The sequence below is a fragment of the Lissotriton vulgaris genome, chromosome 6, assembly GCF_964263255.1.
Source record: "Lissotriton vulgaris chromosome 6, aLisVul1.2, whole genome shotgun sequence".
Classification (NCBI taxonomy): domain Eukaryota; kingdom Metazoa; phylum Chordata; class Amphibia; order Caudata; family Salamandridae; genus Lissotriton; species Lissotriton vulgaris.
This window is the reverse complement of record NC_141694.1, coordinates 1891274143-1891299675: the sequence shown is the minus strand read 5'-3', so window position 1 is coordinate 1891299675 and position 25533 is coordinate 1891274143. Positions and strand designations below refer to the sequence as shown.

The 25533-nt window shown below is 46.0% G+C and overlaps 1 protein-coding gene across 2 annotated transcripts in view; it reads right to left on the bottom strand.

Annotated features, from left to right (window-relative positions):
• The window catches only part of LOC147709790 (fucolectin-4-like), a 200100-nt gene that overhangs the window by 41811 nt on the left and 132756 nt on the right, over positions 1-25533 (bottom strand). For both annotated transcript variants that reach the window (XM_086925560.1, XM_086925561.1), the window contains exon 5: positions 15582-15864. In XM_086925560.1, the coding sequence (XP_086781686.1) occupies positions 15582-15864 (283 nt within the window). The remainder of the gene's footprint in view (positions 1-15581; positions 15865-25533) is intronic.

Genomic DNA, 25533 nt, shown 5'->3' with positions numbered 1-25533 from the left:
CTGAGACAAGAATTATCGAGTCCACGGACATTGAGCCCAAGACCCTGCCGCGTCGGGACTTGAACCCTGGTCCCGGGCCTGGTCTCTGCTTCAGAGTCTGCCGCTCTAACCAGTGAGCCACACTTCTCCACTTCTCAACATTGTGGCGCACCAAATAAGCATGAACCAGTCTAGACTTACGTCCATCATTGAGCCCCCTCACATTCCAAGTCAAACAATTCAATAGATTATCAGCCATGTATGTAAACCCTTACAACTCGTCCCATCGTAAACTGTAGCAACGTGACGTAAGACCATCCAGAATGACATCGGCCTATCACCAATTCACCTATATACTGGCATCTGAACTCCACCCACCACCCACCACCCACTCCAACCCCCCAATCAGGTTGTAGATAACCCACCCTAACAATAGAAAATACCACCCAGAGGGGCAGCATACAAGGGAAACTTCCCACGAGTGATTGACATTGCCGGCAAACTACCTTGCATTGTACAAGGTGGCTGGGAGATCTGCGGATGTCCCAATAGTCAACATTGGAATTTCAAAACAATAACAGAACAGCATGGCTACGAGCAATAAAGTATGCAGTTACGATTAATGTAAAAGCATCCCCGGGCCCCCAATTTAACAGTGTGTTACTCTCAACACGCAGGAGCATACAATACCCAGTTTAATCATTGCCACTCAAATGTCCTCCCGCTGCTCCTGCAGTTTCCACCAGACCTTTAGACTTCTTCCCTCCTATGTGTTTGGCGAATTTCAGAGCGGATTTCACATCGGTGAAGAAGTTGGCAGTTCCATCAAAAGATAGTTTTAGTTTAGCCGGGTATAGCAAGGAGTATGGCATTTGAGCCTGTAATAGAATTTGCTTCGCTAGGAGGAATTCCCGGTCACCGCCTGCACAGCCGGAGTGAAGTCTGGGTAGAAAGAGGTCTTGTTACCCTTGTGCTTGATCTGGCCCTTCTCTCTGGCTAACCTCAGGATAAGGTCTCTGTCCTGATAATTCAAGAGCTTCGCAACAATCGGCCTGGGCGGTTCTCCCACAGGGGTCTCTGCCCCAGCGATCTATGTGCCCTCTCCACAACGAAGACTGCCGATAAGTGGGGGTCGAACAGTTCATGTAGCAGGTCTGCAACTTAGTCTCCATCTTAGATATGGCGGTTGTCTCCGAAATGCCAGTTACGCTGAGGTTGTTGCGTCAGGATCTGGCTTCCAAATCATAATTTGTGGCCCTGATGACCCCCAGTAGTTTGTCCATGTGGAGCAGCTGCTCCTTGGTTTCCATCTAGAATCCGTGGAACTCAGTATGGCGATTTTCCAATGCGCCAAGTTGCGTTTCATGCATGGACACCTGAGCTTTAACAGAATCTAGTTGCGACGTCAATGTGTCCAATTTAGTGTCGATATTACGGAGACTAGATCTCATCTCCAGCATGAGTGTCCTCCTTGATCCTCGACGTGGGAGCTACATGGCTTCTCCACCTGCTGCAGCTGTTCTGAGTCCGCGTGTCTAGTGGATCGCTTATTGTCAAAATTCAGTTTGGGCTGTTTAGCCTCTTGTTTGACCATGGCTGCAGGGTACCCGCGTGTAGAGGGTGAACTCAGGGCAAACAGCGGATCCCCGCCCACGCTTCATATTATCAAAGTGCCAGCCCTGCGCCGCAAAGTCTCTCCCAGCTACTACTCCAGATAAACCGGCGATGCGTACCTTATAAAATTCCAGGGCATCAGGAGAATGTCACCACATCTGCCAGTTCTCACCCCGTGTAAAGGTCTGGGAGTGAGATCTCATGTGGGTATCTGTAGCCACAGAAGCGAGCAATGGGCCACCGTACACCTCCTCCTTGATGACCCAGCTCACCCACCAATGGCTCGTGGTAGAAGCGCATCCCAGATCGACGACCTCGCAGCACTCCCTCCAGCAAGCGGGTCCGCATTCACGCTCCACCAGCGTGAGGGTCAACAGCCACAATCCAGGTGCAATTGGGGGCTCCACATGCAACCGCAACCTCTCTCTGCCAGCATGGGCAAACGGACCTCAGTATTAGGGGCCCAGCTGTACATGGCCAGAGCCCCCTGCAGCTCCACACGCCGGCATACAGCTCGATGGAGGATCCATGCCCCAGCAGGCTGAGCAGTCCGCCCAGACAACGTCCTCCACATTCCCAAAATGGCAGACCCGGGGGAGCCTGCAATTCGGCTCCGGGCGCCAGCAGCCGCGTTTATAATGTTCCAGCAGGGCAGGGGGTGCGCTCACCTTTTCTTTCCCTCCTCCACACTGCCTCCAAAGTCCACCCTTCAATTCCTGCTGGTGCAGCATGGGCAGCGCATCCACAAAGCGCCCTGTCCGAAGCAGTCCGCCCCCAACCGCACAACAATGCAGGAGCACCGGGGGTCCTCGGGTCGGGAAAACAGACGCGGGAACCAGTGCTCAGCAGGTCCACAGCAGCTCCCTGCAATTCGTCCACAGCTTGGCCACAGTACGCCTCGGCATACGTAGGGAGCCATGGGGCGACAGCCAGGTCGGCCTCAACATTGCAACCTTAGGCCTGCTGATCGTCAGCAGCCCGGGCTCAATTAGGCTCACGCCCCAGCATCAGTTCAGTGCAGCGATGTCGCGGCCTCCGGCACTCCCCCATAGGCTATCCCAGCTCTGTGCAGCAGTCAGTTGGAGCCTTCAAATTTCTACCAATCGTTGACCATGCCATCCGGTAACTTAGCTGATGGCCTGTGCGATTCAGGGACTGCCCGAGTGCAGGATATAGTAAGCATTTTGTCCCGGCCGGCGGAGCGCACTCAATGAGCGGCCATTCCGCTGCACAGCCAGCCCCACCCCCCCCATGCTGCATATCTTTGATCCTGTTTTTGCACAAGCATTTGCCTAGGACTCATCTTTGACTTTGAATTGAGAGGGGTACACCCAGTGGCGGCTGGTGACATTTGAACCTGGTGGCCGGAAAATGATTTCCGCACTGTAGCTCGCGAGCGTGGCGTGCGTGCCCGAACACCCCCGCCCAACCCCTCCCCCCGAGAAAAATTTGAAAATCGAGTGGACAAATGGTGCATTTGCAAGCAATTTTGAGAAGGAAGGAAGGTTAATAAAGAAATTGTGAAAGTGCAGTTATGACAGTAAGAAAGAGATGCCATACAACATAGGTAGCTACCTGCTTAATCAATATGTGGATTCATAACAGACTTTGAGATACAATGCATTTCTGACTACCTCACAGAGATTTTTTATTTAAAAACAAGTAAACAGATCGCAAACTAGCAGAATTCACCATATAGTTACTTTTTGTAATTAAAATCAACACGTCTGTCCTTAAGAGCAGCAAACTTTTCAATAACTTGTGTGTTGAACTCTGGTATTCTTTTGAGCAGATCGCTCTCTATGGAAAGCATTGCTAAAGCATTCAGTCTTTCCTGTACCATTGTGTTCCTCAAGAATGTCTTAATCCGGTTTAAGCTAAATTCTAAGCTTACTTGATTGAATGGGAAGAGTGGCTAAAACGCTGATTGAAAAACTAGACAAACTTTCGGCCCTGGTAGTAGGCTTAAACATGAAATTGCAAGAAAGGTTAAGGTGTCCCTTGAGTGCTCTAAACAATACCCTGCCTGACCCCTTGGTGCCCCTGAGGAAAACGTAGCCTAGTAGGAAATAGTATCCTCACTAGAGCTGTAGAGGTCGACAAGTATTTCCAATGCGGTGAAATCCTGGACCACCGGTGACTGTCCACAGCGCCACGAGGCCACTAAAGGTAAAAGAACACTAACGAAAACCAAGTGAGATGAGAAGGCGTTGGGTGACACCCAATTTCAACAATAAAGCTTAAATCTAACATGATCCAGACATAGCAGATCGGACGTGGCAATCGACCAAGTCTGTCAAACAGCTACCCTGCTTCTCTCTCGTACCACCATCTGCTCGCTCTGGGACTGGCCTTTCTACGGCAGATTTCTCCTCAGTCAGCCAGTTAAATTAATAAATCAGACGCTTGTCAGAGGCCAGCCTGCAGCAAGTGAGTCAGCCTCCGAGCGATAAATGCTTCTCACATTCCAAGAGACAGCTGTCGTGCATTTCTCTAAATGTTCCCCTCCTGAACCTTTGAGTGGAAGTCTGCAAAATCCCTAAACATCATAGTCTGGCAAATGAATTACTTCGCAAGAAAACAGGCACATAAACACACATGGACATGCTCCTTGTTTTCCATTTCAATCATTGTGTTGCATCATAAAATAAGTGGTGCCCTCAGGGAACTTTCATACTGCGTAACGCCTGCGGCTTCCACCAAAATACTTTAAGTTGCCTCGGCAAACATCATGCATAGAATCTCAATCTTCGCTATCAAGGTATCCATAGGCATAATGGAAAAAAACGGGTACAGCTGTGGGGGATCATGGGTAATGCTTAACGGGTGGTGGTGGGAGTTTGAAATCCAATACAAAAGGGCGGTAACGGGTAATCACCATTGTGATCAACACCATCAGCATTGTGGCTCACCTCCTCGTTGTCGTTGATGTCCAGTCACAATAAGGTAACTGTTACGGTAGTAGTCATGCTCCACGACAAGGCAGCATTCCAGGAAAAGTTACCATCAGCCAGGACAGGAGCACGCACACCATGCACACCACGTTTGAAGCGGGCAGCTGGCAGCACTGTGTGTGGCAGTTGCTACGGCGGGTGCGGGGTGAGAGTGACTAAGGAGGAAGGGACGTCATCAGGCAGGTGGGTGGACTGACTCCAGCTCAGGATTGGCTGGAGCAGCCAAATTTCCCGCCCCATTAGGTGGCTGGGGTCTGCGGCATGAGGCAACCCCCGGTTTCCCAAGGGGGGGGGCTAGTGCGCATGTTCCCTCCGGGCAGGAAAATGACCTGTCCGAAAGAGGACACGCCCACTAGCGCGTCTGCACAGCCCCCCCCCTTTCCTGATGGTTTCTGGTCCGGCCCGGTGACCGGCTGGCCAGAAACTGGATGCCGAACGTGTGATTTTAAGCACACAGTGGCGGTCCCGGATGGCGACGGTGCGCATTGGGAAGGCAACGCCCCAACGCCCCAATGGACGCACCGCCGCTGGGTACCCACCCCCTTTTCTGAATCGTTTTGTCCACCATAAGCATGGAAGGGTATGCTCAGACATGAGTCCCTTGCTCACTGCACCATCAGGATTCAAGCAAGCCGGGCCAAAGACGGCTGTAATGCCAGAAACCGGTCCCCGGAAGCTTGCCTCCTTTCCAGTAAAAGAATTGGCTTGGTAGTTTGGTCTGCCCTGTTCCCATGATGCACTGGGCCAGGGACAGACTAATTTGCATGTAGCCAGGTTCTGAGCTGTAATGGTGCAGTGAGCTAAAAAACGGTGATGGATCAAGCCCGGATCTGTTGACTGGGTAGGAGTGCTCTGCTTAATTCAGATACTCTGTCCATCACCACCCCCTTTTCTGAATCGTTTTGTCCACCATAAACGTGGAAGGGTATGCTCAGACATGAGTCCCTTGCTCACTGCACCATCAGGATTCAAGCAAGCCGGGCTAAAGACGGCTGTAATGCCAGAAACCGGTCCCCAGAAGCTTGTTTCCTTTACAGTAAAAGAATTGGCTTGGTAGTTTGGTTTGCCCTGTTCCCATGATGCATTGGGCCAGGGACAGACTAATTTGCATGTAGCCAGGTTCTGAGCTAGGATGGTGCAGTGAGCTAAAAAACGGTGATGGATCAAGCCCGGATCTGTTGACTGGGTAGGAGTGCTCTGCTTAATTCAGATACTCTGTCCATCCCCACCCCCTTTTCTGAATCATAATGGAAGCTAAGCATGAATTGAAAATTCGTTCCACTCTGGGAATTTGTGAATTTTTGGCAACTTCGCGATCCACGAATCGCGCAAAATTACCCAAAAATTAGCAATCTGCGAGTTCACTAATTTTTTTTTCTTGTTCGCGCTTCAAAAATATCATCTCGCGCGCGCGGCATTGACTTACCATGATTCTGCGTTCGCTGATGAGTTTTCCTCCATGTTCGTGTGCGCTGCGAGATTTTGGAAGATGGCCAAGCGACGCCGCGATCGCAAACACGTCATTGCGACCCGAAACAGGAAATTGCGAATGCGAACACATCATTGCGACCCGAAACACTAAAAAGGCATCGCAAGCAGGCTGGTTAAGTGGAAACAACATGTTCGCGACCGTTGCGACCACATGCGCAGGTTCGCGTTCCCGAACCAGTAAAAAAATCTTGCGAACTCGCCAAAAAAAAGGAAAAATTTGCAAACTCGTGAATTTTGGCAGATTTTGCGAAACAGGATCCCAAATTCGCGCGAATTCGCGTATCACAAATTCGCAAAATCCTCCCATAGTTAATGGAAGCCTGTAACCCTAAGCAGCAAATGTTTGCCAATGCCTAACATAAGCTAGGAGTACAGAGTAAATTACTCCATCCTGACTGAGATGCCACCGCCACATGTATAAACGATGCCCAAACAAGTGGTCATTTATAAAGCATTTGCAGGAACTGCCCTAATGGTGGTTCCTGTCAATACCTTGCCCTGCACCAAACTGTTTTCTTTTTTATTTTGAAAAGACAGTCCCGAAACAGGATTTTTGTTGTTTTGAAAATAAAAAACGTAACGTCCCCTTGCCATGGGGGTCATCTTCCATGCGAGGGGGCATGTTTTGTTTTTCACCTGGCAAGGTTTGCCTGGTGGTGACAAACAAGAAAAAACAAGCATTTGCAATGCAATAGGTCTCGCATTAGGAAAGTTTGAGCTATTGGTATTGTAAATGACAAATATTTTATTTATGTGTTGGTTTTGAAACTAGCGATAATAATAGCTTTGTCATTTACAATGCCAATAGTTTTAACTTTCGCAAACGTGACACCTATAGCATTTGCAATGCAATATGTGTTGTATTTACATTACTTAGATGTATTAATATTACAAATAACAATGGCTTTTATTTTTTTAAATAATTAATACTTAAATAAAAGTTATTTTAATTTATATTGGCAAGAGCTTAAACTTTTGTAAATAACTTTTGGGAAGATTATGTTCAGTGTATTTTATTGTGATGAAAATCCAAGAACAGAAGTGAAATATTAACATCTTTTTGTGACATTTGTAATAAAGCTTGAAACATTGAGTCAACATATTAGAACCAGTTGTTGTTGAATGTTTGCACAGAGTGATGCTGTGGCGTTCAGTGGTGCTGAGTGATGCTGTGGCCCTCAGTGGTGCTGAGTGATGCTGTGGCATTGAGTGGTGCTGAGTGATGCTGTAGTGTTGAGTGATGCTGTGGCATTGAGTGGTACTGTGGCATTGAGTGATGCTGAGGCATTGAGTGATGCTGTGGTATCGAGTGATGCTGTGACGTTGAGTGATGCTGTGAAGTTGAGTGATGATGTGACGTTGAGTGATGCTGTGACGATGAGTGATGCTGTGGCGTGGAGTGATGCTGTGGTGTTGAGTGGTGCTGTGGCATTGAGTGTTGCTGTGGCGTTGAGTGGTGCTGTGGTGTTGAGAGGTGTTGAGTGATTCTGTGGCGCTGAGTGATGCTGTTGCGTTGAGTGGTGCTGTTCCGTTGAGTGGTGCTGTGGCATTGAGTGGTGCTGTGGTGTTGAGTGGTGCTGTGGCGTTGAGTGATGCTGTGGCGTTGAGTGATGCTGTGGCGTTGAGTGGTGCTGTGGGGTTGAGTGGTGCTGTGGCGTTGAGTGGTGCTGTGGCATTGAGTGGTGCTGAGTGATGCTGTGGCGTTGAGTGATGCTGTGGCATTGAGGGATGCTGTGTGTTGAGTGGTGCTGTGGCGTTGAGTGGTGCTGTGGCATTGAGTGGTGTTGTGGCGTTGAGTGGTGTTGTGGCATTGAGGGGTGCTGTGGCATTCTGTGGCACTGAGTGATTCTGTGGTGCTGAATGATGCTGTTGTGCTGAGTGATGCTGTTGCGTTGAGTGATGCTGTGGCATTGAATGGTGCTGTGGCGTTGAGTGGAGCTGTGGTGTTGAGTGGTGCTGTGGTGTTGAGTGGTGCTGTGGTGTTGAGTGGTGCTGTGGCATTGAGTGGTGCTGTGGTGTTGAGTGGTGGTGTGGTGTTGAGTGATGCTGTGGCGTTGAGTGACGCTGTGGTGTTGAGTTTTGTTGTGGCATTGAGGGGTGCTGAGTGATTCTGTGGTGCTGAGTGATGCTGTGGCATTGAGTGGTGCTGTGGCGTTGAGCGGTGCTGTGGCATTGAGTGATGCTGTGGCGTTGAGTGGTGCTGTGGTGTTGAGTGGTGCTGTGGTGTTGAGTGGTGCTGTGGCATTGATTGGTGCTGTGGCGTTGAGTGATGCTGTGTCGTTGAGTGATGCTGTGGCGTTGAGATCGAGCCAACAGGGGAAAAGGAGCTCAGGAGGTTATTATGAGAAGTTAACCAAGACCTCTTACACCCAGACCTTCAAGTCATCTTTGATCTGTAAGGCGATTAGACATTAGTGTGTTTATTCCAGTATGGCTGCGTTTTTTCAGTGTGTTTGTTAGCATGTGAGCCCTTCGGTGTAGTCTGTGGGTGGGGGTGGTTGGAGATGGTTGATAAGAAAGTAAAGCGGTGTTCACATCATCTAAAGATGTGGATACTCATATTAGCGTGTGTCTGTGCAGCTCAGTGCCGCACGGAAAACGCTCGAGGGGGTAAAATACCGACAGCAGAGAGCTGTTAAGTGAAACAAGTCTTCACGGCTCAATGCTGTTTGGGAGGTGGGAGGGGTAGTGATAGGGCTGAAAGCACATTGCTTTGAGGTCGTGGGGAAGCAGTAGTAAACGAGTGGGAGGGAAGCGCTGGCGAAGCGTCGCACTTCAAGAGCCTGGTGGGGGGGCAGGGCTGCGAGCGAGTGGAGCGCATTCCAATGAAGTCTGGTGCGATGGATGTGACGTGATCTTTTGTGACTCCAGCTGGATGCATTTGAGCACCTTATTAGCGTCCCTGATGTTTTATCCCTAATTTTAAAAAGCTGTTAAAAGTGGTATTGTCTAAAAAGAATATGTGTAAACTGTGTCGAATGTGGCGTGAGCACTTGTGACTTTATTTGGAGCATTGTGTGCTAATAACGGAGCTGTGTAGTAGGGTAGGGTACACATTTGTTCGCAATATTTAGAAATAAGTAAAAAGTGATAATTTAAATATATGTAACGTTTCAGTACGAAAATATCACCTGCTGGAAGTGGCATAAGCCCCTGGGACTTCCTCTGGAGCTCTTTGTGGCAATTTCCCTAGGGCCCTCGAAGGAAGGGTTTGCGCCGATGCATGGAGTTATTGCTATGGAAGCAAAATAGCATTTTGATTTTGCAGCACTCCCTGCATGTTTATTCAAATAAAAGGGACGCATGCCCCATTTAGTATAATATCACTCATGGAAGGAAGGGAGCACAACAGAGCTTCATATTAGCGTAGAGTGTAGCTTTTTCCGTTAAATTAAGAAATGTCAAAAAGCGGTATTTTGTAAAAAGAAAACGTGTAAAGTGCGCTGGATGTGGCATGCTTCCTTGTGATTCCATCCAGGGCCCTCTGTGCTATTAATAACGCTCCCTATTAGCATAAAATGCAGCCTTCTTTGTGATATTTAACAATGGGCAAAAAAAGTCTGTTCCCAAATACTCCCCTCAACCCCCCCTCGCCCGGAGCTCTGTGTGGCAATTTCTCTGAGCCCTCCGTGCGCTGTTGCTGTAAGTTTGGTTTCAGCTGTTTTAAAAGAGCAGGAAAGAAACGTTAGAGGCGCTGCATAGAGTTGCTGCTAATGAAGCAAAATAGCATTTTGGTTTTGGAGCACTCCCTGCATGTTAATTGATATAAAAGGAACATGTGCACCATTTAATATAACATGTGAGAAATATTGTATTAAATAATATTGTATTATAATGGGGAGACGAGAATAAAATGTGCTCTGGAAAGTGGTAGCTGCGCACACAAAAGTGAAACCAAATTTAAAATTACAATTCTATCATAGTGTAGGGTAGGAGTTTCAGCCAAAATATAGAGCATGTCTGCGTGCAACCCTGGGAGGCGGGAGCCCAAGTAAGCTTTATATTAGCGTAGAGTGTAGCTTTTTCCGTAAGATTAAGAAATGGTAAAAAGTGGTATTTTGTAAAAACAGGACATGTAAAATGCACTGGATGTGGCATGAGCCCCCGTGATTCCGTCTGAGCTGTGTGTGCTATATAAATAAATCTCCATATTAGTGTAAAGAGCAGCCTTCATTGTGATATTTGAAAAGGGGTACAAAATTATTTTAAGCCCCAGAGACTCCCTCCAGACCTCTGGGTGGCAATTGTTCTGAGCCCTCCGTGCTCTACAGCTTTAGGTTTTGTTTCAGCTGTTTGAAAAGAGAAGGAAAGAAACGTTAGAGGCGCTGCATAGAGTTACTGCTAATGAAGCAAAATAGCATTTTGGTCTTGGAGCACTCCCTGCATGTTAATTAAACTAAAAGGAACACATGCAACATTTAATATACCATCACTCCTGGGAGGAAGGGAGCCCAACTGAGCTTCGTATTAGCGCATGGTTTAGCTTTTGCCGTAAGATTACGAAGTGGGCAAAAAGTGGTATTTTGTAACAAGCTCCTGGCATTGCTGTGGGGAGGGGGGAAGAGAAATGCACGGCTGTGAAAGTGGCTCTCGGGGCGCATTCCTTTGAAGGGTCGGGTCTGATGCAATTATGCGAGGCAGGCTGGTTAGGAAGCAAATGGCAAGGGAGGGAGGCTGAGGCTTTGATGTGGGGAAAGGCTGATCGGCAGAAGGCTCAGGCAAGCTCATGCACGAGGCGGCGTGCACTTCCCAAAATCTTCTGGCCTTAAGAAATGGTTTGACTGCATTAGGGCTCGTTTCCTATTCCTGCGGAATAGAAAAAGACGAGCCCTAAAAAGGGCAGACAGTGAGGTTTTGCTGCTGCAGTGACAGAGTAATCTCAGCCGGAGCCAAGCCTATGGTCCGCCCATATTTAGACGGGCTGTCCAATGTGTTGGCGGGGAGGGATCTTCACTGTAATGGGCCAAGAGTTCTGGTTACATTTCAGAACTCCAGGAAGTGGTCAGCTTGCAGATAACATGATAGGCGCGGAGGTTCTTTTTCACATTGTTGTGATAGGAAAGTCTGAGATCCCACCTCTGTGCATTGGATCATGATCATGCAATTCACGCAGGGAGGATCATAGTTGGGATTGACTGTGGAGGAGGCGGATACATGCATTCTGGGGACCATGGAAGGATTTGGCTGATGAGGAGAGTTTAGTTGCTAGGCTCCTGAAATTGTTGTCAAATACCTGTTCTAGACCTTTTCCTGTCTGGGATTTGACTTTGGTTTTGGAGGCATGCATTAAAGCTCCATTTGAGCCTATGGAACAGGAAGACCTGAGTATCTGACTCTGAAAATTGTCTTTCTTGTATCATAAAGTGACACAGAAGGTTGGGGAATTAGGAGCTGTGTCAAGTATCCTCCTGCAGAGTTTTGCAGGACAGGGTGGTGTTAGTTGCAGTGCCTACCTTTGTACCGAGCATCACTGCCTCCGTCACAAAAAATAGGACATGATTTTGCTGGAGGTTTTTTCTTGTCCTGCGACTCAGAAAAAATCCATTCTGGCTGATCATCTATAAATGTTAGGGGGGCTCTCCTCATCTTTTTACAAGGGGTTCAGACAGTGGGGAAGCTGGAAACTTTGTTTGTGAATTTTGGTACAGGATGAAGAGGAGAAAAACCTGCAGCTGTGACTTTCAGTAGGCAGATCAAACTCCTTATTGCAAACGCCTTCGAGGTTGAGGGTTAAGTCTGTCCATGGATGTATGATGGAACAACACGTGCTTTTACAACGCGTACCGTTACGATGCAGGTTTTACAACGCAAGTCGACCCCTGGTCCACCTGGGTATCGTTACTGTATTGCTCTGCATTTAAAAAGCTGTTGTGCTGCTCGCATTGCCTCCCCAGCTGATTCCTCCATCATAGCGCTCACTATTCAGCCGTTTTGTGTAGTAGTGGGCTGCTCGCTTTATGTGGCCATATTTATTTATATTTATTTATCATTGCCTCCGCTGTGATATCCTAAAGGTTGCCCGCTTTGCCTTCAACAGTGTGTAGCCTATTTGTAACCCTGTGTGTGCCCCGGGCTCTTCCAGTTTCGTTTCACCAGCCATCTTGTTGTTGTGCATCGGAGCCCGTCCCCTCCACCACAATCCCGCCTCCCAGCAGCCCCTCCCTCGCCCCTCCCCTTCCACTATCCATATATGACAGATGTATTTGCGCGCAGCGTTCAAGCGCAGCGGATGCGCCCAATGCGCGACGAAGGTGCACCAAAGGTAAGCCCGTCTACGCCCGTCCGCGCCTGGACCGCGCCCAGCGCCACACCCCCTGGTCCTCGCAAAATGCACTCATCCCGCATAACGTATGACGCTGCCACCCTCCTAGCCCTTAACCCCGGACGCACACCACAATGCTACGAAGCTGCCCCAGGACTCACCCACGGCCCCTTCGCCTGCCTCTCCTGCAAGTTCGCCTGCATCAAGACCCACACCAAACCCACTAACTCCAAACACAGATCCAACCCTAACCACCTGAAGTGCATCCTGCTGAACACCCGCTCGATCCACAGACACGCCACTGAACTATGGGACCTACTGGACACTGCTTCACTGGGGACATCGCCTTCCTTACAGAAACCTGGATGAAGGAGGAGGCATCGCCATCGTTCATAAGAACACCATCAGAATCTCGACGATAACCTTGCAACCGCCGAACACCTCCACTTTCAGATCTACTCCGACCCCAGGACCACACTTAGAGGCACCCTCATCTACAGACCACCAGGAACCCGTAAACAATTCAACGAAGACATCACTGACTTCATCAGCCCACATGCCCTCGCCTCCGAGAACTACATTCTACTGGGAGACCTCAACTTCCACCTGGAAAAGAAAAACAACAACAACACCACCACCTTTCTGGACAACCTGGCCAATCTTGGTCTCAAACAACTTGTTGACACCCCCATCCATATAGCCGGACATACGCTCGACCCAATCTTCTCCTCCAGCAAGCACATCTCCTTCGATCACACCCCAGCTCTCCATTAGACGGACCACAGCTGCATTCACTTCAGTTACAAAACTACCTCGACCCACAACCCCCCACAACCTTTTCCATGAAGAAACTGGAATAAAATCACCACCGACCAACTCCTCACATCGCTCAAACAAAACCCTCCCGCCCTCTCATCGGACCCAAACCAAGCGGCCACCAAACTCAAACAATGGATCACTCACAGCGCTGACGAACTAGCACCCTTGAAAAACCACCAAACCAAACAGAGTAACAAAAAGGCCTCCTGGTTCAACGAGGACCTTAAGAAATCCAAGAAACTATGCCGTACTCTCGAGAAAGCATGGAGAAAAAACCCAACCACTGATAACCTGACCACCTACAAGACAGCCATCCGCAAAGACCACCAATCGATCCGATCCACAAAGAAATCAGCATTCAAGGATCGACTCAACAACAACGCCCAAAACAGCAAGGAACTATTCAACTTCGTCAAAGAATTTACCAACCCCACCGCAGCCTCAAACGACATTACTCCCTCCCAAGACCTCTGCGACTCGTTATCCTCTTTCTTTCACAACAAAATCGCTGACATACATAACAGCTTTGAGAACATTTCCAAAGAACAGTCCACTCCACCTACCTCCGAACCTAAACCGCCCTCTACCATCCTCACCGCCTGGAACCCAATCACCACTGAAGACACCATCCGCTTAATGAACTCCATCCACTCAGGCTCGCCAACCGACTCCTGTCCCCACCACATCTTCAACAAAGCAGACTCCATCATCGCACCCTATCTTCGTGATATCATCAACTGCTCCTTCAACTCCGCTACCTTCCCAGAAAGCTGGAAACACGCAGAACTTAATGCCCTCTTGAAAAAACCCACAGCGGACCCCTCTGAACTTAAAAACTACTGCCCCATATCCCTCCTCCCATTCCCGGCCAAAGTCATTGAGAAAACCGTCAACAGACAGCTCGCCGCCTTCCTTGAATCCAACAACTCCCTTGACCCCTCACAGTCTGGCTTTCGAGCCAAACACAGCACCAAAACCGCCCTTATTGCAGCCACTGACGACATCAGAACACTACTGGACAACGGAGAAACAGTTTCCCTCATCCTACTCGGCCTCTCCGCCGCCTTCGACACAGTCTGTCACAGCACCCTCATACAACGCCTCAGCAACATCGGCATACAAGGAAAAGCCTTGGACTGGATCATCTTGTTCCTCGATGGGAGAACCCAGAGAGTCCGACTCCCCCCATTCGAATCAGAGGCCACCGAAGTCATCTGCGGAGTACCACAAGGATCATCACTCAGTCCCACCCTCTTCAACGTTTACTGCTGCTGGAGCAAAGTCACGAAGACCAGCTGTTCACCTCCTTTGCCAAGAACCCACCCACCGACCCCACCAACCCAGAAGCCGCAGCCCGCAACCTAAGACAGTGGATCGACGACTGCACCAACATCCTCGCCCCACTCAAGAAACCCTCCAACAGCCACGCCAACAAGAGAGCCACCTGGTTCGCCAACGAGCTCCAGGCCTCCAAACGCGCATGCCAGAAACTGGAGAATTAGTTAGAAGGGGTAGGTAACCCAATATACCCTTGCGGGCTCAGGCAAACAGTATGTATAGATAAAGATACCAGCAAGGGTTTTATTTTTAATCAAATGATTTCAGCGACACAGGTCTGTATTGTTAAGACTCTTAAACTGAGAATGTCAGTTGCTGACGTTGTTTTATCTCACCTTGTTATTAGTGAGAGAACCTAAAGAGCTACCACACTAGCTCTAAGGAGACAAGAAAATTCAAAAATAAGAAGCAACACAAGAGTTCATATTTCAAAACAGAATTATTATTTGTATTTTTGAATAAAAATTATGAATTCTACGGGTTCAAAATCAACTGAATTGATACCAGATCTTCGGTACAAGGAAACAGGCATTCATTCCATTAATACAAAAGATAAAAATCCAGTCTGTGTGATTAATAACTGTGACTTCTTGTCAAGATAAACAGTAAATCAGATGAAATAAATGTCATTTAATGCAGACATGAACTGGTATGTCGACGTTTCGATCATCTTCAAGCTCCTCACTCATGCACACAAAGCACTCCACAATGCCAGACCAGCCTACCTGAACAGCAGAGTCAGCTTCCACACCCCCACCCACCAGCTCCGCTCCGCCAGTCTGCACTCGCAGCTGTCCCCCGCATCCAACAAACGACCTCCGGCGGCAGATCCTTCTCCTACCTTGCCGTCAAGACCTGGAGCACCCTCTCTACTCACATACGGCAGACCCAAGACCTTCTTCTCACCTTCAGAAGGCTCCTCAAGTCCTGGCTCTTCGAGCAGTAGCAGCATCCCCCCAAACCCCCAGCGCCTTGGGACCCTCACGGGTAAGTAGCGAGCTTTACATGTATGCTGATTGATTGATCACATGTGGGACTGGAGCTGTATGTCTTGTAATACAATAAATGTCATAGACACAAACTGTCGTCTACAAATGGCAAATAGAAATTCTTTTTCACAATACCTTTTATTGTTATTTCCTTGGTTTGATGTAGAATTTCCTATAAGGATTTCTGCTCCATCCAGCTTTTCAGCATTAACATTTCTGTTGGTGATGGAAATGGCATAAATTTTCTGTGGTTTCAGTAAATCCACCCTCCACCAGGGATTTTGTTGATAATCTGTAAAGGAGCAGGATCCATGCATAACATTGGGATCCTGATTTCCATCTATTGCGTTGATTGCATGTGCCAGATAATCAATTTGACTCGACTGGGTGGCTCGACCACCCAGAGCCACATTCTCACCTAAAAGTAGAAAAAACATGAGTTGAGACCCACATGTGGTTGCTTCAATAATATCATCTTCATTTCTATATCATATTTATGCCAAAACATAATTACTATATACATCTTAGAACAGTACACAAGGCTTTGAAAATCAGTGGCTTTATGTTAAAGATATACTGCCATCATAAATGAGGTAAACAATCAACATTTAGGTGTAGGAGGTGATTTTAAAAAGCATTTTTATATAGGACACATCAAAGGTATTTTAGAATTATATTGAATCAGCACAATCATATCAACGCTGATATACAGAATGCACCAAAATGACATTTGACAAAAACATTTACTTGTTTATCCCACTTCAATGACTTTGCACACCGCACATTACTTTTACCTGCCAAGTAAAAAAAATCAATGAGCCCCATTCAAGTTTGTCACACAAGTGGAAGGGGGAAAGGTAAAAACTCACGACTCCGGCCTCCCCAATCCAAGCTGTAACACACATGGAGGAGTAGCAAGTGAATTAAGGAAGGTTGCACGTGCTCAGTGAAAAAATACTGCCATCTCACACAAAATTATGACATGCTTCATCATTGGGCTCGCTTCAATACACCCTTGCACAGACCAATACAAACATGAAAAGAATAATATACTGATATATTTCTGGGATCACCGAAATAAAAGTGCAGTGAAAGTTAAAACTAGTACCGTGTTGTCTCTGCTCAAGAATGTATTCCTGGACCCACAGGCTAGAGCAAAAAATGTGAAGGATGGTGGCGATGAGAAATAATTAGGAGTTCCTTCACCCCTACTTACTGCCAAAGTGTCGAAATGTTTCTGCCTTGTATCAGGTGCCCACAGTATTGGGTCACAGCGGCATTCCTCAGGACCTTTCTGATCCCAGTAACTTGTTTTCCCTCTGAACCCGGAATTAGGTATTCGTGGAACCAGTAGTTTCCAGAGAGGGGGTCACCTTAAGTAACTGATATCCGTTAATCAATATTATTTTTCATCATGCTAAAACTGGCGAGTAAATGGGAGAGACCCCCTGCAGTCAAACGTTTGTCAAAGGTGGTGCTCTGCTGTGACCGGCGGAAACTGGACAAAGGAAAACAAGTTACTGGGATCATAAAGGTCCTGAGGAATGCTGGTGTGACCAACACTGTGGGCACCTGTTACAGGGCAGAAACATGTAGACACTTTGGCAGTAAGTAGGGGTGAAGGAACTCCTAATTCTTTCCCATAAACACCATCCTTCACATTTTTAGCTCTAGCTGGTGGGTCCAGGAATAAAGTGTTGAGCAGAGACACCACCGTACTAGTTTTAACCTTCACTGCACTTTTCTTTCGGAGATCCCAGAAATATTTCTGTATATTATTCTTTTCATGTTTGTATTGTCTTCCCCTCCTTTTGCTCCACCCCAGGCATTGATCTGTGCCGGGGTGTATTGAAGCAAGCCCAATTATGAAACAATGTCACAATTTTGTGAATGAGGGCAGTATTTTATCACTGAGCGCGTGCCACCTCCCCTCCCCCATTCAAGTTTGCCATGCTGTGGGACTGCATCTTTAGCACAGCTACTCTACGTAGATGTCATACCCTCAGCTGGGGCATTTCAGGCCGGATCCTCAGGGTTTCACCTCTGCTTTCTCAGGGATACTGTCCTACTGTCTCCCTGAGGAAGCTGAGCCTTCTATCCCTTCTTCGGGTGGGACAGCACGACCATTGTTCATTGAAAGGTCAGGGCTGTCACTGTATCTTCCATAACTCATGTTGGGCTGCTTGTGCACCGTAATGTATCCGGCTCCTTTAGCATGTCCATACCCCCACTGTAAACCAGGGGCCTGTGCCCTCTGCTCTTCTACTGCCTGCAGGGTACTCTGCTGGGCTAGATCAGTTGTAGGGGGGATGTTACACTCCTTGAAGGCTGGGCCTACAATGCCTCTCTTTTGTTTCACTGTATAAGTGTGCATATTTCCCAGATGAGTATAGTGTTTTATGTAACGTAAAAGTTAAAAAATATAAAAATCCAGCATGGAAATCTGTGGTAAGAACATATTTTTGTGTCCATTGCCACTGATCTCACTCATCCAGGGCTTCCATTCTGTTTTCAGATATGTACAATATGATACCAAAGACTTCTTTTGTGATATATGCTGGTTTGATTGACTTACCTTCCCAATATAATTCAGGTATCCTTCAGGGCAATCATTATTATAGAGGTTAGTACCAGCGTTAAAGGCTGATGTAGCCAACACCTGTTTCACCCTTTCCCTTTGGCATGCAAGCCTAGAGCTTTCTCAAGGCTGGAATTTGAGAAAATATAAGATATAACCAATAGTAGTTAGTTTTAAAGATATTTTAAACTCTGGTAATGGTGCCAAACTATTCTGAGAACATAGTTCATAAGTACCTGCACTGCACTCGTGATTACGCGAGTGCGGCTTATTTTCCTGGTTCAAAGGGATTATGAGCTGTTTGGTGAGAAGTAATACAGGAATTCTTAATGTAATCACTTATATTATATCGTCTATTTATTTAAGCCTAAATTGTGACATTTTTATATGAGTGAGCCTGCACTGACATAGGCTATTGTCAAGAACTTTAAAAAATAACCTAAACTAATTCTTTTTATGGTTTCAAATGGCCACATCTGGCCCATCACAAAATAATCATAGTTCATGCTCAGGTTTGCACCCTCATGGAGTAATCATTGGTGCGTGCAGAGCATTGTGCCATCCTCCACCAATCCTCAGGACAGAGCCATGTTTGTACCATCAACCACATTCCACATGCAAACATTTCAACAAACATACCACACTTGCTATTATGATTAAGCACATTTCTCACATAAACGACATAGTATTAATGCTGATGACACTACACGCCGCCTCATGTCTTCTCCAACAGGGATTTCATTAACTTCTTCCTCTTGATGCTATTGGCCGAACATTGGTGAAGTATCACAGGTCGTAGCTAAATGTCCATTGGAAGTGAGCAGAAAGGTTGTTGGATGCTGTACCTTGTGTCACCAAAGGAGGTCCCTCTAAGGATGCCAGAGTGGTGTAGTGCTTCAGAGTATTCTTAGATTGACATATAAAGTCAGTAGAAGAGTGTTGTATTTCAGCACGTTGCTAAAGGTCCCTCAGAAATGGGCAGGATGGGGTCAGTGCCTCAGTGTGTTACTAGAGGTTACCCTGACTTCCCTGGAAAGACTGCGCCAGTTTATATCAGTGCTATAGACCCCACTAAAGTCAGCTGAAGTGGCGCCACGGCATGGTTGTTGCTGCAGGTCTCATGCAGGTCAACTGTGGTGTAGTTGCACCTTGAGTCATATGTGTGTTGACGTAGACAGACATATTTTCCAGGTGTAAAGTGACAAGATATATCCTCATGAACTCTTGGTTTCACTTTAGCTGCTGCAAGCCACAGAAGGTGGTGCAGTGGCAGAGCATGAAACTTGGATTCTCCTCTGTAAGGGCACACGTTTAGCAGGTACATGCTGTGGTAGGCCCAATCATCAGCACATCACATGCAATGAGTAACTGCTAAGCATTCCCCCAGCCAATCAACATACATTGCGTAGTCTTTGCGGCCCAGCAACCAATGAACAATGAGAAATTCCCCAGCAAGCCAAAACAATTGAAATTCCTCTTGAATACCAACAAAAGGTTTCCTCCAAATGGATGGTTTCGAGCGAATGAGTTCGCAGAGGCTGGCTCGCGCATTTGCAGCCATTACAGGACAAAGGTCTGTCATTCCTGAATTAAGATCGAATCAAAGAATCATTGTGGACATTTTAGGTAGGTTTTGACCCATGTCACATGTGAACAACACAAAGTAAAGCTGGACTATAAACAGTAGAGGAACTTGAAGATTCATATAAATTAGTATGTAAACAATCTATAATACTTATTTTTAAAATAACATTTTCTGTTTTCTATGTTTGTTTTAAAATAACACCTGGTAAAAAACAATGATACTGCGTTTACAGGCATTTCTGCATCACATTTCAAGCAGTCGTTGGTTTATAATGTGGTAGGTGTGGGTTTTAGTGTGCTAAGTGTTCCTTTCAGATAGTGTTTTGTGTTCACCAATTAATCCTTGCCAGGGGATGAAAAGAACCGCACGCATTAAAGCTGCAGCACTCTCTAGAAAGTAGAATATTTCATCCTATAGAAGTTAGGGGTAGATGTATCAACATACCCCTTTGTGATTTCTAAATAGCGATTTTTAAGGAATCGCTATTTAGAAATCGCAAAATGGGATGCATGTAAAAAAATCGCTGTTTTTTAGCGATTTCTTAATCTTCCTTATTTGCAAATTCGCAATTAACAAATAATTTCCCATTCATTCCTATGGGCCAGGAGGCCCATACGAATGATTGTGAAATTAATCTCAATTTGCGATTCGCAATTTGCTAATCGCAAATTGAGAATAATTTCAAGGGTGCAGGGGTGTCTCAAGGACACCCTGCTGCACCCCTGAAATGTACATGTGTGTGCATATGGCGCACATACATGCCCTATGGGCATGTGTGTACGTCACATGCCACCTTCAAAAATGCCAAATTGTGCATTTTTAAAAGAATTCGCAAATTAACATCAACTACAAGTTGGTGGTAATTTGCGATTTCTTAACCAAAATTCGCAATTGAAAAATGCTACATACATAGCAGTTAAGGAATCGCAAAATTGCAATTCCTTAAATGCTATGGTAAAATAAGGAATCACAAATTTTTGCAATTCCTTAATCTGCAAATTTTTGATGCATGCCAAAACATGCAAATAGACCGTTTGCGATTCGCAAAGGCCGAAATTCTGCGAATTTCGGCCTTTGCGATTCGCAAACGGCTTGATACATCTAGGCCATAGTCACTTCAGCCAGCTTAGAGCCAGGGCAGGGGAGCCTAAAAATTCCATACACTTCAAAGCCACTGTCGAGATGCTTCTCCTACCTTCTAGAAGCCGGGGTATGACAAGGCAACCTCTGATATCAACTCTTAAGTACACTTCTGGACCTATGCATACTCTGCCATGAAGAAATACTACAGTGCCACTGAAAGGACTGCCATTCTGCTCGACTGCTCACCTGCCGCTGTCTTGCTGAATTGCTGCCTTTGTGCCCTGCTGCCCTCTTGCCTGGGAAAGGAGGACTGTACTTACAACTTGAACCCAGGACCACCAGAGTGACTCCAAGGGGCTAGCCGCCTGATCTGAGCATCAGGGACCCTAAAATGTTCTAACACCACGATCTTCTGCGCAACAGCAAATCATTTTCAGAGGTCCTTCGCCAATGGGGAATCCGGCCTTGTGGAACTGTCTTTGGCTACAGCCCTCTGCTTCGTCCCACTGAAGATTTTCAGTCTGCATTTCTGAGACTGGTTCAGAACATAGAAATCTTCTCTGCGGCTTCGACCCATCGCTATCCAACATCAACGCTCCCTCCTTGGAAACCTCCTGCAGCCTTGCTGCGCTGAACTTTACCTTCTCAGAAATGTATTCGCTGAAATTATTTTATGTCCGAAGGTAAGTGCTGTTAGGGCCTAATCCACCTCTTGTCTCCGAACCATGCTCCATCATGGTCAGCCATATTTTTCGGCTTTGACCTGGTCTCGTGCAAGTATATGTCGACGGTTGGCACTTTGATCTTTTAGGTGCTTTTTTACTAAAAACTTTAAAAACTCATAACTTCGGTTCCACTGATTGGATTTTTGGTGGGAAATAATTTATTGAAATGTACTCTACATTTCTAAATTTGTGTTGGGTTTTCCTTTATTTGTTGTTTCACTTTATTATGGTTTGTGTGCTGCATAAATACTTTACACATCGCCTCTCAGTTAAGCTTGTCTGTTTTTTGTGCTTAGCTACCTGTGGTTAAGCACAGGTTAATTGAGTGACCTTTTGTGACTCACCCTGCAGGGATTGTGGCTGTTTCTTAACCTGGGCTCACACCAATGTCAACCAATACCTACATTTCTCACGCCCACTAACCCACACACGTGGGCTCATTTCCTAATTTGTTGAGTGGAAAGTTACTAGCATATGTTTGATGTAACAAAGGCCACCTCAACCACTACCACATTCATATACTTGTGTCTCCACTGGATATCTGGGTTCAGGACCCCACATATAAAAAACAAACACAACGCCACCAAAATGTTAAGCAATATCCAGCTTAATTCACAGAAAAATGTTACGCTGATAAGGAAGGGTCCTTCAAATGCTGCCATGCTCGCTACAGAGAGGTTATTGCACTGTGATATGATCTTCCTTAAAGAGGTGAGTCTTATTTTATACTCCTTTACATGCATCCTGAGCCTCATTTTGGCCATAAGGGCTCTCTAACACTCTGGGTAATGATGTATATGTTCTGCTGTTTCCATCTCAAATAGGAACAGTGGCACATCCACACTCCTTTGCAACACACCAGGAGAGCCTTCCTATTTTCCCTGGGGTTCTGCAGAAAAAAGCAATTAAGTGGTGCTCAAGCGTGTGAGGTAGTGTGAGGTTCTCACCCTTTTAGGCCACCTCTGGGCTCAAGTAAGCTGTGACATGAGGGGTCACACATTTTAGTTACCTTAGGACACGAGTTATAGTTATTTGAGATAACGATAACTATAACTACTGAATTTCTATGGTTTTATTTTTGATATTTGGTGTGCCTTCCTCCTGTTGCATGAGAAATAAAGGATTGACAGCAAGACACTCGCTCGAGTGTGTGACTCATTTGAGGTTACAAGACATAACAAATGGAATAAGATGGAACGGCATGGTCCTGCCGTATGATTATAACAGTAAGTTATAGTTAGTGCTGTCTGTTTAGCAAGCTGAAAAGAGTATGTAACGAGGTATGCCAATTATAATACTTTGAAGGCAGTGGATGAATAGCAAATGAAAGTTATAACTATAACTTTAGAATGTTTTATGTTTGTGTAGTTTAAACCCAAATTGTAAAGAGAAAATAAGTTAACTATAAATAATCTGTAACCATTTTTTTTTAAAATTGAATTTCCAGTCCAGTGTCCCAAATGGGAAGTTATTATGTGGAGTGTTGAACAGTACAGCAGAATAGGTTGTTGCAAAGGCTGTTGTCATAGGCCGGAGTATTGTAGACTGGAATCGATTGGAGTAGAATATCGTACTGTGTAGTAAAGAGTTATATAGTGTAGTGGCATGGTGTCTCCCATAGTGGACTGGGGCAATGAGTTATTCAGGGGCATGGCATGTTGAACAGTAGAGTAGGGTCTTGCAGGCTGTCATAGAGTGTTTTAGAGTGGAGTAGGGTGAAGTGGAGTGTCATAGAGTGGAGTATCGTCAAGTGGAGATCCTTAGAGTACAGTGGAGGAGAGTGTTGTAGAGTGGACTGCAGTGTCATATAATGGAGTGGTGCATTTTAGAGAGAAGTTGAGTGTCATGCTGTCAAGTGCCATACATTGTAGTACCGTGTCATAGAATGGAGGAGCATAGAGTGAAGTAGAGTGTCATAGCCTGCAGTACAGTGTTTTCGCTGCCCTGCGGGGTCCCACAGGGATCCTTGCTCAGTCCGACACAATGTAATGTTTATGTGACTGTGCTAGCTGCCCTGATTCAAAACGTTGGCTTCACTCTGACATCATACACAGACGACACACAAATGGGTGGTGTCTCCTTTGAAAAATTAGCCATATACTTCATTACTATTCAATGACTGTATACAGGAGGTAAGTTTATGGATGAGCAAACATTGTCTGAAGCTTAACTCCGAAAGAAACTGAGGTAATAATGTTTGGTAGCATTTAGCCAGCCTGGGCGTCCCCCTGGTGGCCTGAAGAATTAGGTGCTTTCCTAAACCCTCAACCAAAGCTAGGAATGTAAGTGTCCTGATTGACAGTAAGGTGACATATGGAAACCAACTACATACTAAATACTATGGTCTCCTCCTCTTTCTTTACAATAAGGAAAATAAAGAAAATTCTTCCTTTTTTTCCAACTAACACTAGAAGGACCATTATCATGGCATTAGTGCTATCAAAGCTGGATTATTGCAACTGTCTCTATATGAATAGCCAAGCTCAATATCTAAAAAAACTGCAGATGGTTCAGAATGCAGCTGCCAGATTTTTACCAGGTTTACTTAAATTCCAATCTGTATCAAATGAAATTCCTAAACTACACTGGCTCCCAGTAAGAAACCACATCAAATGTTATGCTCCCTGCGTTGCCTATAATGCCTAGAATAATTCTGACCCTGACTTCTTTAGGCGTCTTTTTAAATGGTACCAGCCCACCAGACTCCTGCACTCTGCTGGGGCAAAACTAATTGTTACACCCAGATTCTGAAAATCGAATTGGGGTGGGAAGAATTCTGATCCCTGTAACAGCTAAGGTGTGTAACTCTCTCCCCCACTTATTAGATATCTGCCCTTGCTGTTCCATCAGGAAGGAGCTCTAAACGTGGCTGGTTTTCTTCCTCCAGTTGTGTTTCTTCATAGCCTCAGTGCCAAGACACCTCCGGGTATACAAGCACTCAATACATTTTATAAACATAACATAACGTAGAGTGGAGTTGCATACACTAGAGTAGAGTGTTACACAGTGGAGTGGACTATAGCACAGTGGTGTGGAGTGGAATAAAGTGTAGTAGAGTGGAGTATAGTGGATTGGAGTACACTGGAGTAGAGTAATGTGCAGTTGAGACAGATCGAGTGGAGTAAAGTGTCATAGAGTGGAGTAACATGCCGTAAACTTTAGTGGCGTGGAGTGCAGAAGAGTGGATTGGCACAGCATACAGCTAAGTAAAGTGTCATATATTGGAGTACCGTGTTGTGCAGTAGAGTGTAGAGGAGTGGCATGCACTATTGGAAAGTTATGCACACTACAATACAGTGAAGTGGCATATGGTCTAATTGATTTTTGTAGGGTGAAGTGGTGTACAGTAGAGTGTTGTAGAGTGTGGTACAGTGTATTGGCATACAGTGTTACAGAGTACAATGGCAGTGGGTGCCATAGAGAGGAGTGGTATACAGTGGAGCAGTGGAATAGAGTTGAGTACTGTGTCAGAGTAGAATGAGGTAAATTGGGTTGCAGTGGCATGTAAAGAGTTGCATACAGTGTCATACAGTGGACTAGAGTATCATGGAGTGTAGTGTTGTACAGTGGCATACAGTATAGTACAGTTCTGTACAGTGGAGTGAAGGCATAAAGATGGGAGTAAAGTGTCTGAGAATGGTGCACAGTGTTGTAGAGTATTGTAAAGTAGAGTTGCATAGATTGAAGTAGTGTGTAAAACAGTGGAGCTTCGTAGAGGGGGTTGTTGTGTAGCAGTGTAGAGTGAATTGAAGTTTTGCACAGTGGAGTAGAGTCAAGTGGAGTAAAGCACAATAGAGTGTATAAGTGTGTCGTAGAGTATAGCGGCATTCAGTGAAGTGCACTGGCATAGCCTAGGCAGTAAACTGTTATAAATTGGAGTGGGGTCTCAGACAGTAGAAGGGAGAGCTCGGCTGCATAGTAAAGTGTTGTATGGTGGAACAGACTGTTATACATTGAAGTGTATGGGCCTAGAGTGGAGAATAGAGTTGGACAGTGAAGTGTATGGGGATAGAGTAGAGTAGAATGTCATAAAGTGCCATGAGGTGTGGTAGACTTTTAAAGAGTGGAGGAAAGTGTCATACAGCAGAGTGGATTACTGTACAGTAGATTAGCATA